This window comes from Typopeltis vanoorti, chromosome 20 (genome assembly GCF_054136105.1).
Source record: "Typopeltis vanoorti isolate ZY-2024b chromosome 20, IOZ_Tvanoo_1.0, whole genome shotgun sequence".
Taxonomy (NCBI): domain Eukaryota; kingdom Metazoa; phylum Arthropoda; class Arachnida; order Uropygi; family Thelyphonidae; genus Typopeltis; species Typopeltis vanoorti.
In genome coordinates this window covers 95,293,698-95,311,218 of record NC_143568.1, presented here as the reverse complement: position 1 = coordinate 95,311,218, position 17,521 = coordinate 95,293,698, and the positions used below count along the sequence as shown (strand labels likewise).

Sequence of the window (17,521 nt, the reverse complement as noted above, 5' to 3'; positions counted from 1 at the left end):
ATTTTGAAATAATCAAGTATTCTCAAACAACACTTTATTTTGCATAACTTGCTTGTCATCTCTTATAAAAATCATAAATGCTATACAACAAAAACAAAAAATAATTTAACCAGGCCAATTTTTATTTGCTTCACTGCCAACTGTAATACAAAATAAGACAATTTTATATTCTTATTCTTTAACCTCCTTTGACCCTTAAACATGTATGCTGTTATAATTTAGTATTGGTGTAAGCTTATTTTCACATGAATTAGCTTAACACAGTTATATACTTGAACATTTTTCATGGTGAAAAAGTTTTTTGTTACTAAGGAACACTTGCAAAGACTAATTGGTGACTGGATCATGTTATTAATTAATATGACATACTGATAATGTGATCCAAGACAAGTGGCTCAAGGAATTTAAGTGGTTGTGCTATGGGCACAATGTATAATGTATAAACAGTATCATGGGACTGCTGAGAGAAACTAGATTGCTACAGGATTTTTGAGGCTCTGGCAAAACATTTAGAGTTCATGAGGAAATAAATTTTCTCATACACACACACAAAAAAAAAATGCTGTAATTTAGACATGGCCAGAAGCTTCCAGGAAACACACCTTTAAAGAAAGATGGATTCTAAAATGTTTGAACACCTGAAGTGCCTTTTTTTAATACAGACATGCCAGATCTTACAAATTATTGCACTGAATAAAGTTAAATTTAATAAACAAATTTCAAAAACTTCAAAGACCCAGTATCAAATTATTATTGACCTGATTTGAATTTGTGTGTTTTAAACAGTACCAAAATGAAATGAAATGTAAAGAATTTGTGTCAGTTACTGCTGATGCCATTAAACAAAAATTATTTAAGAAATCAGACTCCAGTAATGAGGCTTCTACAAATATTTCAAATGAAAAGAAAGTCATCCATTGTATTGAGATGACCAGATAAAAATTGCATGATTCCTCTCCAAAACTCAGCTGCAGTGTACTTTGATAGAATACAGAATTAAATGAAAAAAGCTTTTCTTGCCAGAAAACTGGTAATTGGTCAGCAGCCATTTATGACAGAAGTAGCATGTATCATGCTGGGGTGAGGGGGGAAACAATGGACTAGTGGCAAAATTAAAGAGAGACATTACAGATCTTACCATTAACCAGAATTCATAGCATAGGCAAGTATAAATATTTGTGATTAGTAGATTTAAGTGGAATTTCTGGAGCCCTAGTTGTGAATGGTTAAATATGCTACAGATTCTGCTCTAGAAACTGAATGTGGTACTTTTTCAAGCCACCTTAGACCTTTTAATGACTGTGGTCTTGACAGATGACAAAGTGCTTACCACCCTAAAGTTTTTCATTGTAGGAGTCAAACCAACACTTCAACTCTCCAACCAACAGCCTGTTGTTTTGAGAGTGGGGGAATTATATCCCCTGAAACAACCAACTTAGCATAAAAGACTTATAAAAGATTTTATTATATACATGACTTGTTTTGTTTTTTATTGCAACCTTAAATTACCATATTGATATGTGTTGGTATGCGGCACGGTGTTGAAGCAAAGATGACATCTCTTCAAAAGGCACAGTGTTGCATGTGGCTTTGTGAGATCAAGTCAAATAATGATTCATGAACTCTTCAGAATAATGTATAGAATGAAATCACGTAAAACCAACTCACTTGACATTGTTAACAAAGGGTATATTTGATGTTGTCTGCATAGTAGAGGGAAAATATTGATTGCATTTATGAATCCTTTGTTTGCAATCTGACCATCACATGAATCAAATAGTAATTTGCTGTTTGTCAACTTGCAGGATAAAGAATATCCATATTAGAGGAACTCTGTCCCATGTATTACACTAGAATTTGCACCTGATGCACCAAAAGTTATGCCATACCAAAGGCAAAAATGTGCTGTCCTTCTTTGCAGAACTTACTATCACTAGTATTGAATATATGGGTATGCTGGAACAATGCTTGTAGCTTTGGTTAATAGATTTCCAATTGTGATTTGATTTTCAACAGAATGAAGCTCTGCTTCATTTGCTGGCTTTGGTTGGCTGAGTGATTGGTTAATATTCCTGCTTCCACACAACAGGCTATTAATTCAAGTCCTGGCATGGATGTCTGTATTGTCATTAGGTCGGAGATGAATTTCATCATTTGGTATGAGACAACCCCCAGCTTGAAAAAAAAGTTCTATTTTTGGTAGAGCAGGGTTTCTGAGCTATGTAAAAAATTAAAACAATATGCAGAAAAATAAATAATAAAAATTTCCTTGGCTTGTCTATGTTCATGGATGGAAGATACATTTAAAGAAAAAAGCTACTTATGGCTATACAAGTTTTTATGGGTGCAAACCTGCCAGAAGCTTTCATAGGATAAGCTGGGCTTATTCTTTAACTTGGTGGAACTCCAGATCTACATCCATGTTTTTGTGGAGATGCTTGAAAGACCTGGTATACCAACCACTGTCAACTATTCATGAATGAATTTCAAAAGCAAATTGTAGTTATCAATTTTGATGGGTCATAATTGCAGTGGACATGGAAAGAATTAATATTCTGTAAATGTCCAAGTGATAAATTCACTTGAGCATTTACATTTGGGATCACATATCAAACATATGCAGGTAAAATTTAAGGTTCTGTTTGTTTACTTGTTTCTTGGTTGTATCTCTAACTGCAGTGAAATAAATCCATTTCTTATCACCTAGACCATTTAGAAATAAATGATTTGGTTAATAAATTAAAGAAGTGAAAATCCATTTATCATCCTGAAAATGTACTCCTGTGGTCCTCTAGAACTAGTTGCAAAGCATGCAATTAAAGATTTCTGTCATCACTGTTCGTTTGAATGTCGTTAACCTCATCAAATTACTGACCTTTCAGTCTCAATTTCAATGTGGGAAATTGGGGTGGGGGGGGGTGCTGGAGCTAGGTTAGGAAAATAAAAAGTGGGTGAAGGTTAAACGCTGTAACTTTTTTCTCTCCCTCCCTCCAGGAAGGTCCTTATATTGACTGCTGTGTGAACAGACATGTCATGTAAAAGCCAACTGAAATGTTAGATCTGGCCACACATGCTTGATTGTTGCCAAAAAGTTTCAGTACCTCTAAGTAGTATACTTACTGTTTGACAGGCATATCAATTCCTTATGGATCTTTATAATGAAATATGATCAGCCTGGAATTTGTGTTTTCTGGAAACAAACCTTGTTTGATCTATTCTGTACTTTGGCCTCGGAATCATCTGGAGTCAGTAGAATTTGTTTCTAGCATTGATGGTGTTTAGAAAACTTGATTCCCCAACTGCTTGGCTTTCAAAAGACCTTTATAGCTATCTAGTCTGAATTTTACTTTGTCAATAAAGTGTAGGACAAACTTCGCACAGTTTTTCCCACACTGTTCTGTCATATACACAATGGATAAAACATTAGAGATAGGGGTAATGGGAAGTTGACACTGGTATCCTGCACAGAATGAAACGTGCTGAAACCAAACACAGATTATATAGGCAGACATCAGGGCTTCCCAAGTGTATCGCAATCGACGGACATGGGTAAATGTGGTGATCTTAGTGATTTTGATTATGGACGTATTATCAGTGTGCATGACAGATGGGTCATTCTGTCACCCAAATGGTAAGAACCCTAGAGTTCTTGAGGGCAACTGTATCAAGGGTCTACAGCAAGTATGCCATCAGTGGATGTACCAGCACCAAGCAAGCAAGTGATTCACACATCATTGATGACCAAGGTTGATGTATGGTGTCCAGGTTTGTACAGGCCAACTGCAGAACAATGGTAGCACAATTCACATCAAGTTTCAATGTTGGAGGTCTAAGTAGTGTCAGCAAGCAAATGGTACAGCATACCATTAGCTACAGGGGTCAGCGCTCTAATCATGTACCACTGTTGACAGCTCGCCATCGGGCACATCACCTTACCCGGTGTGGGCGGACTATCAAATCTGGACACTCTGAAGAGTGGACCAGACTTGTGTGGTCTGATGAATCCTATTATCAGTTGTACTGAGTTGACATAAGGGTGTGGTGTCAACAGCATGAGGCCATGGCCCCATCATTCCAAGTTGGCTCTGATCAAGGAGGTGGTGGTGGTGGTTCTGTGATGGTTTGGGGAGCATGCTCATGTAACGCATTAGGTCCCCTTAGTGTGTCTGGAGAGGTCCTTAAATGCTGCGAGCTGGCTCAGCACTTACACACTTCCTTTGTGCATCTTGCAGACGATGGTGTCTGTTTCAACAGGAAAATGTGTTGCCCCACTGGGTGACAACCACCCAGGCATGGCTTGAGGAACACTCATCTGAGTTTGGGACCATCCAGTGGTTCCCAAGGTCCCTGGATTTAAATCTGATCGAATCTCTGGGATGCTATAGAGTGAGACATCAGATTCATGTATCTGAGACTGACATCTAAGGCGCAGTTGTGGACAGTGCTGCAACGGGCATGGCTTGAATTACCTCCTGCATCTGGTGGAGTCAATGCCTTGGAGAGAGTACAGGCTGTTATTTGCACTAGAAGAGATAACATACTATTAGGTATGTGTCTCTAATGTTTTGTCCCCTGAGTGTATGTATCTCATTGATTGCATATTCACATTTAGTTCACTTTGCTATCATTCAAATATCAATTGGTCTGTTGAACTTGCTTCCTTATGACCTTCACTCCCTGCATAGCATAGGGCCTCAAATTGCTCTCCATCAAACTGTTCTTTGCTTCTTAATATCTTGTTACAGAATTATTATAATTACGGCTATTATAGTCTGTTTTTGTTTAGGAGTGACCCTTATTTAAATACATTGGCTATCAATACTCAAAGGGATATATATATTTAGGGCATTATTGGTGAGTATAGAAGGCAATTAAGGTAGAAAAAAAGAGGTGGAAAAATTTGGTACATACCTTTATTGATTCTACGATGTCTTCCACTTCCATGATCACGCTGAAGGTTGTTACAAGCGGGTGGGAGGGGGAAGCGGGGGGTGTTTAGACGCGGGGAAAAATAAGTTTTGGATAACCCGGGTTAATATTAATAATATATATATAAATGTATACATATATTATTTTGAATTAGGCATTTTTGTTGGGGGGGGGGGGAGGAAGGGTAAAGACTATTGTGGCAACTGGGGCAGGGGTTAACGGGGTGTGGAACCGTTTCGGTCATGTGCCCATCCTCGGAACTTTGTCAGAAATGAGTGTCCCTGTCACTCATTTCCAACGAGTGAGAGCGACACTCATTTCCGACAAAGTTCCGAGGATGGTCACACAACCGAAATGGTTCCACACCCCGTTAACCCCTGCCCCAGTTGCCACAATAGTCTTTACCCCCCCCCCCCCACACACACACAAAAATGTCCCCTAATTCAAAATAATATATGTATACATTTATATATATATTATTAATATTAACCCGGGTTATCCAAAACTTATTTTTCCCGCGTCTAAACACACACCCCACGCTCCCCCCCCCCTTCCCATCCGCTTGTAATAACCTTCAGCGTGATCATGGAAGTGGAAGACATCGTAGAATCAATAAAGGTATGTATCAAATTTTTCCACCTCTTTTATTCTACCTTAATTGCCTTCTATACTCACCAATAATGCCCTAAATATATATACCCCTTTGAGTATTGATAGCCAATGTATTTAAATAAGGGTCACTCCTAAACAAAAACAGGCTATAATAGCCGTAATTATAATAATAGTGTTTAAGAGGAGTATCATGGGATTTTTCCCAGAGACTATACTTAATTGTTACAGAATTTCCCATCTATCTCATCGCTGCTTTGATTTCTCTCCAAGTAATCTTAAGAGTGTCTCCTCCTCCTACTTCTTTGTGAGTCTTTCCATAGCTGTCTTTGCTGTATGTTTCTCACTGTGTGGCTTATCCATTTTCTTTTTGTCTGTATTTTATTATTATTGTTTGTTTTTTTTCATGTTGGATTGATTTGTTTTGTCCCATAATGTCTCATTTGAATTTCCATAAACTGCATATTCCCATTATCTTCCTTTGACATCTATTTACATTCCTTTTGGATAGTCTCAGTTTCAGACCCATATAGTAGAGTAGTTTTTACGTTTGTTGAAGTGCCTTGATTTATTTCTTTACTTGTCCATATGCTTGTCATTGTGTTAAAGCAATTTGGGCTTTTGTATCCTGGCCTGGTTGGCCGAGTGGTTAGCGTACTTGCTCTCCAGCCAAAAGGCTGCGGGTTCGAATCCCGTCGTGGGCATGGATGTTTGTGATTGTCTATGAAAACAGTGGTGGTGATCGGCGGTAGGCATTGGTGTAGTTGAAGGTAGTTGTGATTGGTGGAGACGGAGAGCTGTAGAGTAGATGCTCTCCCTCAATGAGTCTTTGGACTCCCTGGAAGTGTCTAATAATAACAATAATAATTTGTCTTCTGTTCCTCTTTGAACTCACCACTGATTCCAAATAAACAAAGGTATCTACCTGTTCTGGTGGTTTCTTCCATAATTTTAGGTTGGGTTTTATTAACCCTCATTATTTTGGTTTGTTTAACCCACGCTTGGAAGCATCCAGGTTCTTAAGCTAGCAAACATGCCATGAGCAAAGTCTAGATCATTTCATTTATTCTCATTTGTGCATGAACACTGCATATTAATGTTTTCATCAATGTATTTATGGGGGGAGAGTAGACACACTTGCCCCTTATATCTGTTTTTTGTCCATATGCTTGTCATTATTCAGATTTTATAATTGTACACATTGCTTTTACCACGTCTTTGGTATGCCATATAGTTAATTTCCAAATTGCTTTCCTTTTATGCAGGTGAATGCTTTTTCAAAATCAATAAATTCCAAATATAAACTGCTCTGTCATTCTGTTCATTGTTCGGTAATTTTTCTGCATTATTTAGTCTATGCATGGTCTATTGGATTTGAAAGTTGCATGTTCATTCCTTAGTTTATCTTCACTTGCATTTTTCATATTTTCTAATATTCTAAAGATTTTACTTGCTATGCTCAGAAGATGCATTTCTCTCCAGTTTTTGTATTCTGTTGTATCCTATATCTTTGGTATTTTCAACAATAGCCCTGTATTCCAGTCATCTGACCGTTCTTCCTTTTTCTATTCTATTTAGTATTGGGTACAATCTCTCTCTCTCTCTGTGCGCGCTTTGAGTAATTTTGCTTGTATATTGTTTGTTTATCCTCAGAGTGTTGCCATTTCTGAGTTTTCTTATTGCTTTTGTTTTCTGCAATATTTATATTTGGTATTTCCATTTCAGTATTTTTTTAGTATTATGGTTTCCTATATTGAGGTTTCATTGTTTAATGTATCCTGAAAGTGTTCTATCCATCTCTTTTCTGCCTTTTTTTACCTTGTCAGTATATTTCCTCATTTGTCCCTTATTGGTATCTTTTGTCTTGTTTTTTTTCCCATTATCTTCCTTGATATTTCAATTAGTTTATTGGAATCAAAATTTACTGCAACCTATTCTTCCTCCTTACAGAGTTCTTTAATGGACTTTATTTTATGATTTCTTATGCTTTTCTTTACTTGTCTATTTTTCTTGTACATTTTATCTCTTTTTCCTCTTTGTTTTGACTCTGGAACAATTTATCTTCTTTCCATACTTAGGAGCATTGTTTTATCTATTGTTTCTGGACTGTTCTATTTTCCTAGTATTTATTTAGCTGTTTCATTGTATAATTGTTTTATATCTTGCCATTATGTAAAAAAAAAATGGCCTCCCCCAGGGAATTATGTTATCGCCATTACTTTTCAACATTTATGTTAATGATCTCCCCATCTTTCCAGGAACTAGATATTTTATCTATGCTGATGACCTTGCCATAGCTACTCAATCAAAAAATTTCAAGTCCATTGAAACTACTCTTTCACTTGCCTTAAATAGTCTAACCACATATTATAGCAGCAATCAATTAAAACCAAATCCCTTCAAAACCCACCTTAACAATAAGAAAGTGAACAGGAAACTACAGATTTCTTGGGAAGGCTCTGATTTAGAACATTCTTGGAACCCAGTCTACCTCGGTGTGACTCTCGATTGCACCCTTTCATATAAGCACACATAGAAAAAAACGAAGGCAAAAGTGAATGCAAGAAATAACATACTAAAATGCTTACCTCCTCCAAATGGGGTGAAGATCTCAATGAGATCTTCTGCCTTGGCCCTTTGCTATTCTTCTGCTGAATATGCCTGCCTGGTATGGTCTAGATCCTGCCATGCTGAAAAACTTAACCCAGCATTGAATGAAAGCTGCCTCTTAATTACAGGATGCCTGAAACCAAAACCATTAAAAGACCTGTATACTTTGGCTGGTATTGCACCTCTTCAGTTTGAAGGCCTGCATTCTAAGCTGATGAAAGAAGCAGACAAATGAATGATGAACGTCACCCTCTATTCGGCCAGACCACAGTGCCCCCAAGACTAAGATCCTGACATAGCTTCCTAGCAACTGTTGAGCCACCTAAAAACCCTCCAGAGACAACACTTCAACAATGGCTTATAGTATATCCTGAGAATAATACTGGTATTCCAACAGCTGAACAACCTCCACGTGGTGCCCACTTGGACTGGAATACTTGGAAAAGCCTAGACAGACTTCGAACAACAGGACACTGCAAACAAAACCTCATCAAATGGGGGCTGCCTCACTGGACCAGATAATTGTGAGTGTGGGACAACCTAATCTATGGAACACCTACTTTCTTGTCCCTTTCTTCAATCACCTTGCACAAAAGAAGACCTTATATCCTGCACAGAAAGAGCAATTGATTGCGCAAGATACTGGAGGAACATCTGACCATATTTATTATATATAACTTATGTATAGTTTCTTTTTTCATATTTTACTTATTATTCCCTGTATAACTTGCCTATCAAATTTAAGCTGTTCTCATTTGTAATATATCCTATTTGTTGTAAATAATGTTGTACCACTTACTTACTACTGTACCACTTGTGTTTGAATACGAAATAAATAAATCTTGCCATCTTACTTCTATATCTTCATTTCCCACTTCATTTTGTATTGTTTCATATTTGCTTTTGGTTGGACATAGTTTTTTATAATATCCTCATTTTTCATTTTATTTATATAATCTACCAGTTTCTTTTGATCTTTGCCACTACAAGTATGTGGTCTGCATCTGCTCCTCTCCATGCTCACATAGCCTGCAAGGAGTATCTTGTGATTTATTATGTGATTCACTTAGTTTTTATTCTTTTGATCTGGTGAGATTAAGGTTTATGTATATTCTCTTTTAAAGACTGTCTCCTATAAATAAGTTGTTAAATAGGCAGAAGTCTGTCCTTGAATAATATTCCACTCCTAGTCTTTTTCCCATCATACTGACTATTGTTTCAGCCTGCCTTTTGAGATTTGCATCTCCCAGAAGCATGATCATATCTCTTTTGCTGACTTATCTCTCTCTCTCTCTCTCTCTCTCTCTCTGTAGTAGGTCATTTTTTTCCCTCCTCTCAGTCTGCTGTTTATATGGAAATGTTTATTACAGTAAAATTTTTATATGTAATTTTGAGCCTAGCTTTTTTTATTATTCTTTCTGATACTGGGTTCCATTCCAGCAGTGTTTTCCTTCATCCGCTGGGATGCTTTCATCAGAATGTATGATATTTATTTGATGTTATAGAAAGTTTTTTTCACTTGCCTATAAATTAAATTTGCTAAGAAATTATATTCTTGTTTAATCCTTTATCCAAGTGTAAGATGAAGAAGCTTCACGTCAAGTTATGAAGATGCTTCACTTAAAGTATCTTTACAACTAGGCTAACTTCTAATGTGAGCCTCCTAGCTCAGTCAGTATAGACCCCTTTAGTCAGAAAGACCTGAGTTCGATTTCCGTCAGTGATGTGAGGAACCTTTATCTGTTCTCTCTCTTTTGGTGAAAGGTGAGTTAGCTGGTCTCATATGGAGATAGGGGTTTTTCCCACTGGAAACTTGGGTTTTTCGTCCCCAGAACAGGCAAACTGGCCCTGTGAACACACACACAGATTACAGTCAGGAATACTTAAGACGGTCCCTCCAGCCATAGGTCTGATTCATCAGCTTTGCCAGTCCCAAGCCCCGATAAAAAATAGGGGGGACTGAGGTGGTGCCATATCTCCCCGTAAAAGGGGCTCAGGGCTTGAATCCTCATACGAAATAAATGAAAATGGCTTCTCATTAATTCGTAGTATCCTGTAATGCAAAGCATACATCCTTCCCATGGCACTTGTATATATAGGCTGATGTAAAATCATTAGCCTCTATATACAAGTAGCCTAGTTGTGAAGTTACTTTTTGCACAAACTTTTGTTTACATTTGGATAAAGAATTAAACAATATAATTTCTTGGGAAGTTTAATTTAATTGTTTAATGTTAATCTAATCTCACCAGTTCCATTTTTTTTGGTTTCACTTAATCCTAATGTTTTGCATTTTATATATTTTCATTTTCTTTTGCTATTTGATTATCTTTCCAAGATTCATATGTTGTCTTAATATTCCAACATCCTATTTTGGTAATAGATTTGGGTGTGAGGATATCCTTTCCAATGGCCTTCTGTCTGTTGGCTTCTCTAAGAGAGAGAGAGAGAAGCCAACGGACAGAAGTAGGAATTATGTAGCAGGGATTTTTTTTATGTATTGTGGTAGCTAGCCACAAGTACAACCCTCCTCTTTTCTCATACGAGCTTGGGACTGGAAATATAAGTTTTGATTTCTTGAAAGTAAAATGTATGGTTTGTCTGCCAATTTTGGGTTAAAAGTTATTTTTGGTTACCATTGCGAGAGTCATATCCAGCTTTTCTTCCCTCATGAAAATACTTCACCCATTGGAATGTCTGTGATCCATCCTCATAGGTTAATTGTAACATTTCAACTATTTTATTGTCTTGTAACTGCTTTATACACATCGCTGATGTCGACACATCATTCTATCACTGCTCCATTAAGAACACTTAATGCATTAAGAACATGTATAGTAGGACTAGGTCACACATCAAGTGTATCTAGAGCAGATTCCAGAGAGGCTTGTAGCCATGTTTTTGTTTTACTTTGGTCTCATTACTTCCTTCTCATAATGTGCAGTGTGTGTGTATGATAGAGATCAAATTGGCACAACTCATTTGCAAAAGACAGATCAAATAGTGGAGATTTTCTTATGAAGCCTTTATGCTAGATTAAGTACCTCTGTAGTGCACTTGGAAGAACTGGATATTGTGCTCTTTGATTGGTAAAGACCCGAGTTAAATTCTTGTCATGATAAGAGGAATCTTTGTATGGCCTTTTTCGATTAAAGGTGAGTTAGTTGATCTCATATAGAGGTAGCAAAGTTTTTTCCTCCACGAACTCGGGTTTTTCATTCTTCATACAGGCAAATTTCCCAACAGGATGCATGAAATTTATAGACAAAATACTATTGGTGATGGGCAGTAGATGGTAGTAGCGTCATAGTGTATAGTAGAAGATTAAGTAGAGGAGATGGTGAGTTATGTGGTATAGTGCATTCTCTCATGAGAGGATGCACCGAGGTGTCACATAATAATAAATTAAATAAATGAAGTGCCCTACAGATGTATAGGATGCCACATTTAATATGCTGAGTTTCCCTTGTCTTTTAATTTGTCTTCACAGTCTCTCTCTCTCAAGCAGTACCAGAATCAATACCAGTGATCAAATGATCACTAGCATCGATTTGTTAGCTTATTGGATTTGATACTAGTCAGTTTCAAGGTAACTGATAACAGAATTTTATTTTAAAAACATATTAAAGGAGAGCAGTTAAGATTTTTTTTTTTTTTTTTTTTTTAAAGGCCCATTCTTAAGAATTGTTACATGTGAGCTAATATTTTTTTGTGCTGCATGATAAATACCAGTAAGAAAAGGGAGTGAGTGAGTATGAAAAGGCAATAACAATTAATTTTATCTTTTTAATTAAAGAAGCATGTCATTAAAAATAGCTGTCCACCATAAAAATCCACTTTCATCAAAATATCCAGGCTCACTTAAGAGTCAAATAAATTCTCAATACTTACTAACAAATTAACTGCAATTCAAATCCTGATTTTGAAAATATAACAGCAAGCAACATATCTAAATGTGTTGCACTTGGAGACTTTTGCTGAGATTATCAAAAGTCTCCAAGTGCAACACATTAACAATTCAAACTATGATTTTGAAAAGATTGAAGCAGGCAATATGCCTAAATGGCAGTCACTATCTAATCCCTTGCAGAGATGAACAAGATTAACCTTTGTGCAACTCTGCTTTCAATATTTGTGTCAAAGTTGTTCTACTGCATCTGTTATTAACAACAGACCTTCGTGGAGGACAAAAGCTAGAGAGGAGTCTTTTGATTCCACAAAGATCTGTTGTTAATGATGCTCTAGAACAACTTTGACATAAATATTGAACGCAGAGTTGCACAAAGGTTATGACTAATACATCACCAATGATGAACAAGATTATCATTGGTGATCCACCGACTGTTCTTTACTTTGTATTCCATTCCTTTAACTCTTTGTTTTACACTGAGGATATACCGTTACTTCCAGTACGAAATATTTGTACCTTTATTTAATTAAAGTTATTACTGTGGTCTATACATGTTCCATTATTAATTATTATGTCACAGGTACCTCTAAAGATTAGAGTTTGAATTGTTAATTTGTTAGTAAGTACTGAGAATTTCAGTATATGATGCTTAATTCAGCCTAGAGATTTTGATGAAAGGGGACTTTTATGTATAGACCACAGTAATAAAGTTATTACTGTGGTCTATACATGTTCCATTATTATGTCACAGGTACCTCTAAAGATTAGAGTTTGAATTGTTAATTTGTTAGTAAGTACTGAGAATTTCAGTATATGATGCTTAATTGAGCTTAGAGATTTTGATGAAAGGAGACTTTTATGGAGGAAGATTGCTGGAACATGTTGGACCCACCATGTATTACCTCATAATTAATGACATGCATCTGTTTGCCATATTATGAGGCTTCATTGTCAATCAGATTTGTACTTGGTATGAAATTTTGAATATGTTTATTGAGGAAAATTGACTGATTGATTTTGACCAATTTAGGATGAATTGGGACCAAAACCTCCCAGATATGTGAAAAGGACCTCTGCGACCTACCACTTTTTTTCTTATAGTGACTTCACTTCAAAATGCTAATATGGTTGTTCCTTATAATACTACTCGTGCTGCATCGGTTGTCATGCAGAATAATGAGAGCTGCATTCAGGGATTAGGAAGAGGGTCCTGTTCAAGAAGTATATTACAGTCTCCAACAAAAGTCAGTGATATGGTGAACGAGGAATACAGAAAGTATGGAATTAATCTTAGAGGGAACTTTACATAGGCACATAGAATGTACAGGGTCTACAGATGGGTATATTCTTGATATTGTCTGTAAAGAGATGGAGAGGTGTAAAATTGACATCATGGGAATTATAGAGACCAAATGAAATGAAGAAAGTTGCTTCAAAATACAGGATAGTAAGGTAGTTGTTTATTCAGGAGGTGACTTAAAGCAACATGGGGTGGCTGTGATACTGAAGACAGTTCAGGCAAGAACCCTTCTTAGTTATAATCCTGTTAATGACAGGATATTTTGTATTAGGCTTAAGGTTCATCCTGCCAATGTGCCAATCATGATAGACACAGATAGGCCTGAGTGAGGAATTCCATGGAACCTACAGACTGTTTTGGACTGCATACCAAGGAGAGATATACTTTACATCTTAAGGAACTTTAATGCAAAAGTGGGAAAGAGTATGAGAGTTAGGCCTGAGTGTGGCATGTTTGATCTGGGTTAATGTAACACCCATGGTGAAAGACTGTTGGAATTTGCCCATGCTAATATCTGCTTCCAGACACATACCCATGACAGACCTATACTTGGACATCTAACCTTGATAGGTAAAGGAACCAGACTGATCATATCATGGCTCTCCAGTGGTGGAAGACAAGCATCTCTGATGTGCTCCAGGCAAGTATGCACATCTCTGATGTGCATACTTGCCTGGAGCAGACTATGGTACTGCCCATTAGTTAGTAAGAGCCAAAGTAAGACTGGGAACTCAGAAACCTTCCATGTCAGGCCTGTCCCACTAGACTGGATGCACTTCCTAGTTGGTTTACAAAAGATATATATATATATATATATATATATATAGCTATATCCTTTGGTCCACGGCTCTTTATTCAGAGCAACCCATTTGGGTTTCTGCCACCCGGGGGATGCGCCTGGTAGGAGTGTGGTCTCCCCCAAGATATATATACTATATACCAAAAATTTAATCAACTTTTTTTTTTTTTCTTTTCACTAACATATATAACACCCTTAGTGTTTATAATGTGAATGAGAGGGAGGGTGTTCTCTCTCTTCAGATTTTCCAAATATAGGCATTCCTCAGGGCTCTGTTATTTCACCCACCTTCTTTTATACATAAATTTTCCTTCTCTCACTGACTTTGAATGCTATCTACAAGTTTGCTGATAATAGAACTCTTCACTTACCATACTTTTATGACAAACCTTGTAGTGCTCAAACATCTTGAGCTTAATCTATAACAAGTGTCTATAAACACATCTCTCCATACCAACCTTCAGTGGAGTGGTAACAACCTAATGACCTTTAGTGCTTTTAAAAGTTTCCACTTTTTTCCCACTTTAGATAATGCTCTAACTTTATCCTTTTTTACTCAAGATGTTACTTTTTCATCTAGCCAGCTAGATGAAATCTGTATAAATCACAAATCAGCTTATCCTTGGAATGCTGCTTTTACATTTGGGGGCAATACACCTAAAATCTCTAAATGATGACCACTTTCACACTCTCCTTAGCTGTTGTGTCAGAGACAAGCCCTACCTATTGTCACTTCTACATATTTTCATATGCTGTTCAGCAGAACACTAGCATCTATCATGCCCCTATTTTGCTAAACATACAATAACACCACGTCCAACCCCAATGTCCTTTTATAGTTGAAATGTTGACTCGTGAACCTGCTACTCCCATTCATCTTTCATTCCATCTACCTTAATTCTATGGAGTATTCCTGTTGATATTCAAAAGCAAAGTATCAACCTTCTTTCTTTATCTCTTCAGTTTTTTTTTTTTTTTTAATTCATGGCTATGTCTTATACAGGAATCCAAACTTCCTACTTCTTTTTTATCACTTAACAAGAACTATTAAATGGCAAGAATTCCTCCTTCATTAATGGTTTTATTTTAGTGCTTGGGCTTGGCAATAACCACTTCTACTCTGAGAAAATAGCTACTGCTAACCTCTAAACTATCTGGAAGTTAGCAGTAGCTATCTGGAGGTTAGCAGTAGCTAACCTCCAGATAGTTTCTTTATTCAGTGTTAGTCTCTTAATTGATTACCTGTGTCTTATTGAAAAGTATATGTCTGTCGATATTCTTTTTGAAGAATATCGACAGATTACTTACTCTTGCCACACATAGCATTTACTTGCTATAGGCTTAGCAGCCTCTTGTGTATGGGAGTGATATAAAAAATATTTATTGAGGATCAAATTTCTTTCTCTATCTCTTCAGTTTTATTTTTCTTTTTTCATTAAATTTATGGCTACTTCCAAATTCCTATCTTTTTTTTTTGTCACTTAACAAGAACTATTAAATATTAGGCAAGAATTCCTCCTTCATTAATGGTTTTATTTTAGGGCTTGGCAGTAGCCACTTCTACTCTGAGACTATAGCTACTGCTAACCTCCAGATAATTTCTTTCTTCACTGTTAGTCTCTTAATTGATTCTTATTGAATATCAGCACTTATTACATCACCTAAAAAAAATATACATACATATATGAAGATTTAAATTTACTTTAAATGTATATTTGAATATTGAATAATACTGGATTGCTGTGATACTGACTGATTTTTCTTTTATTGTTTCTGCTTTAGGTCTGTTCTTTATTTCACAGTCTGTTATTGACTAATTGAATACAAAGTTGTAAAAATAGGATTAGTTTGACAAGTGAGTCAGTTTTGCTCAGGGACAAAAGCTAGTTATGGAGTTAGCACATACAAAAACTTACGATGAGGTTCTTGAGTACTATAGTACAGATCCAGAACAAGGTTTAACTGAAGCCCAGGTTAAGAAATATCAAGCAAAATATGGCCCTAATGGTAAATTTTTGGTTTTCCTTTTTGATAATTAAATGCAGAAGAGATTATATATTCTGAAATCAGTTTCAATATTAAAATGAAGTTTCACATTTGATTAGTGTATATAATATTGCATTAATAGTATTTTTTTTCCTTTGAATTTGAATGTCTATTAACTCTTGTAGAAAAGCTTATACATTGGTAACACATGACTGTTAAATTATTTAAGGAATTTACAACGTTCACTGGAATATTAATTAAAAGAAACTTTAATAAATACTTCCTGTATTTTGGCAATGTCACATTGCCATCTTCAATGGAAACATACAACTATGACACGTGCACGCAGGCACTACAAAAAGCAGAAGAGAGAAACTACTGTTGTTCCTAGAGTCCTAATGGTGCCCCCTAGCAGGCTATATTGGGTTGTCTTGGCTGTTGGATCCCAAATTTGTTGAAGTTTTGTAAGTTTTTTAGAGCTGAGGCTGATTCTATGAACAATCTTTCATATTTAAACTTCCTGCGGTGTATTAATGTGGCTTTCTTCCAACGTATTCTGTGGCAGGTCTCCAGAGCATGGTCTGCAAGCCCAGAGTGGCTGTACTGGTGAAACCAGATATAGTCTTTGTGTTCCAAAATCCTGACATTTGCTGTCCTGCCTGTTTGGCCAAAGTAGGACAGTTTACAGCTGCAAGGGACCCGGTATCCCAGGTAGGTCTAGGGGAAGTGGTTGGTCTTTGTTGGAACGGAATGAGGGATGCCAATTTTTTATATGGTTTGTAACAAGAAGTTAGGTCGTATTTTTTTAAGATTTTGGTTTTTTCCAAGGTGCCCCGAATATAGGAAATGGTGATGGATTTAGCGTAATCTTTGTTATGAAGGGGAGGGGGGGGCTTGTGGTTAACTGGTTTTAATATTTTTTTGGGGTTGTAGCCACTGGCTAAGAAAGTATTAAGAATGTGGTTTAGTTCAGGGCATTGTCATCTGAACAGATTAATTTTGCCCTGTTATATAGTGAATTTGAATGTATTGGGGAATTTGGTGTATTCAGATTCTTAACCTATTGTCAGGAAAAGAAGATGCAGAATGTGAAAGCTGGACTGCATACTATCTATACATTTTATTTACCCTTACACTTCTTATGACAATGAATATCTTCCTTGTCTATTTCCAGGTAAACAAGTTGAGTATAGTGTTTAATCCAGGTCATATAAATAATCATGAAGATTATTTATATGAATATAAATAGCAAGCATATAAATAATCACGAAGATTATTTATATGCTTGCTTAGTGATGTACATTATATTGAAACAAGTATTGGGATAACTTTCATTTTTTAATGAAATACACTGATTTGTGTTCTTAATAAACAAATA

At 36.3% G+C, this 17,521-nt stretch overlaps 1 protein-coding gene across 1 annotated transcript in view; it reads left to right on the top strand.

The window, feature by feature from the left end:
* The window catches only part of LOC150095679 (calcium-transporting ATPase sarcoplasmic/endoplasmic reticulum type-like), a 382,896-nt gene that overhangs the window by 97,193 nt on the left and 268,182 nt on the right, over positions 1-17,521 (top strand). Inside the window, 1 exon segment of the mRNA XM_090409696.1 lies at positions 15,940-16,164. Coding sequence (XP_090265822.1) covers positions 16,047-16,164 — 118 coding nt within the window. The 5' untranslated portion in view covers positions 15,940-16,046.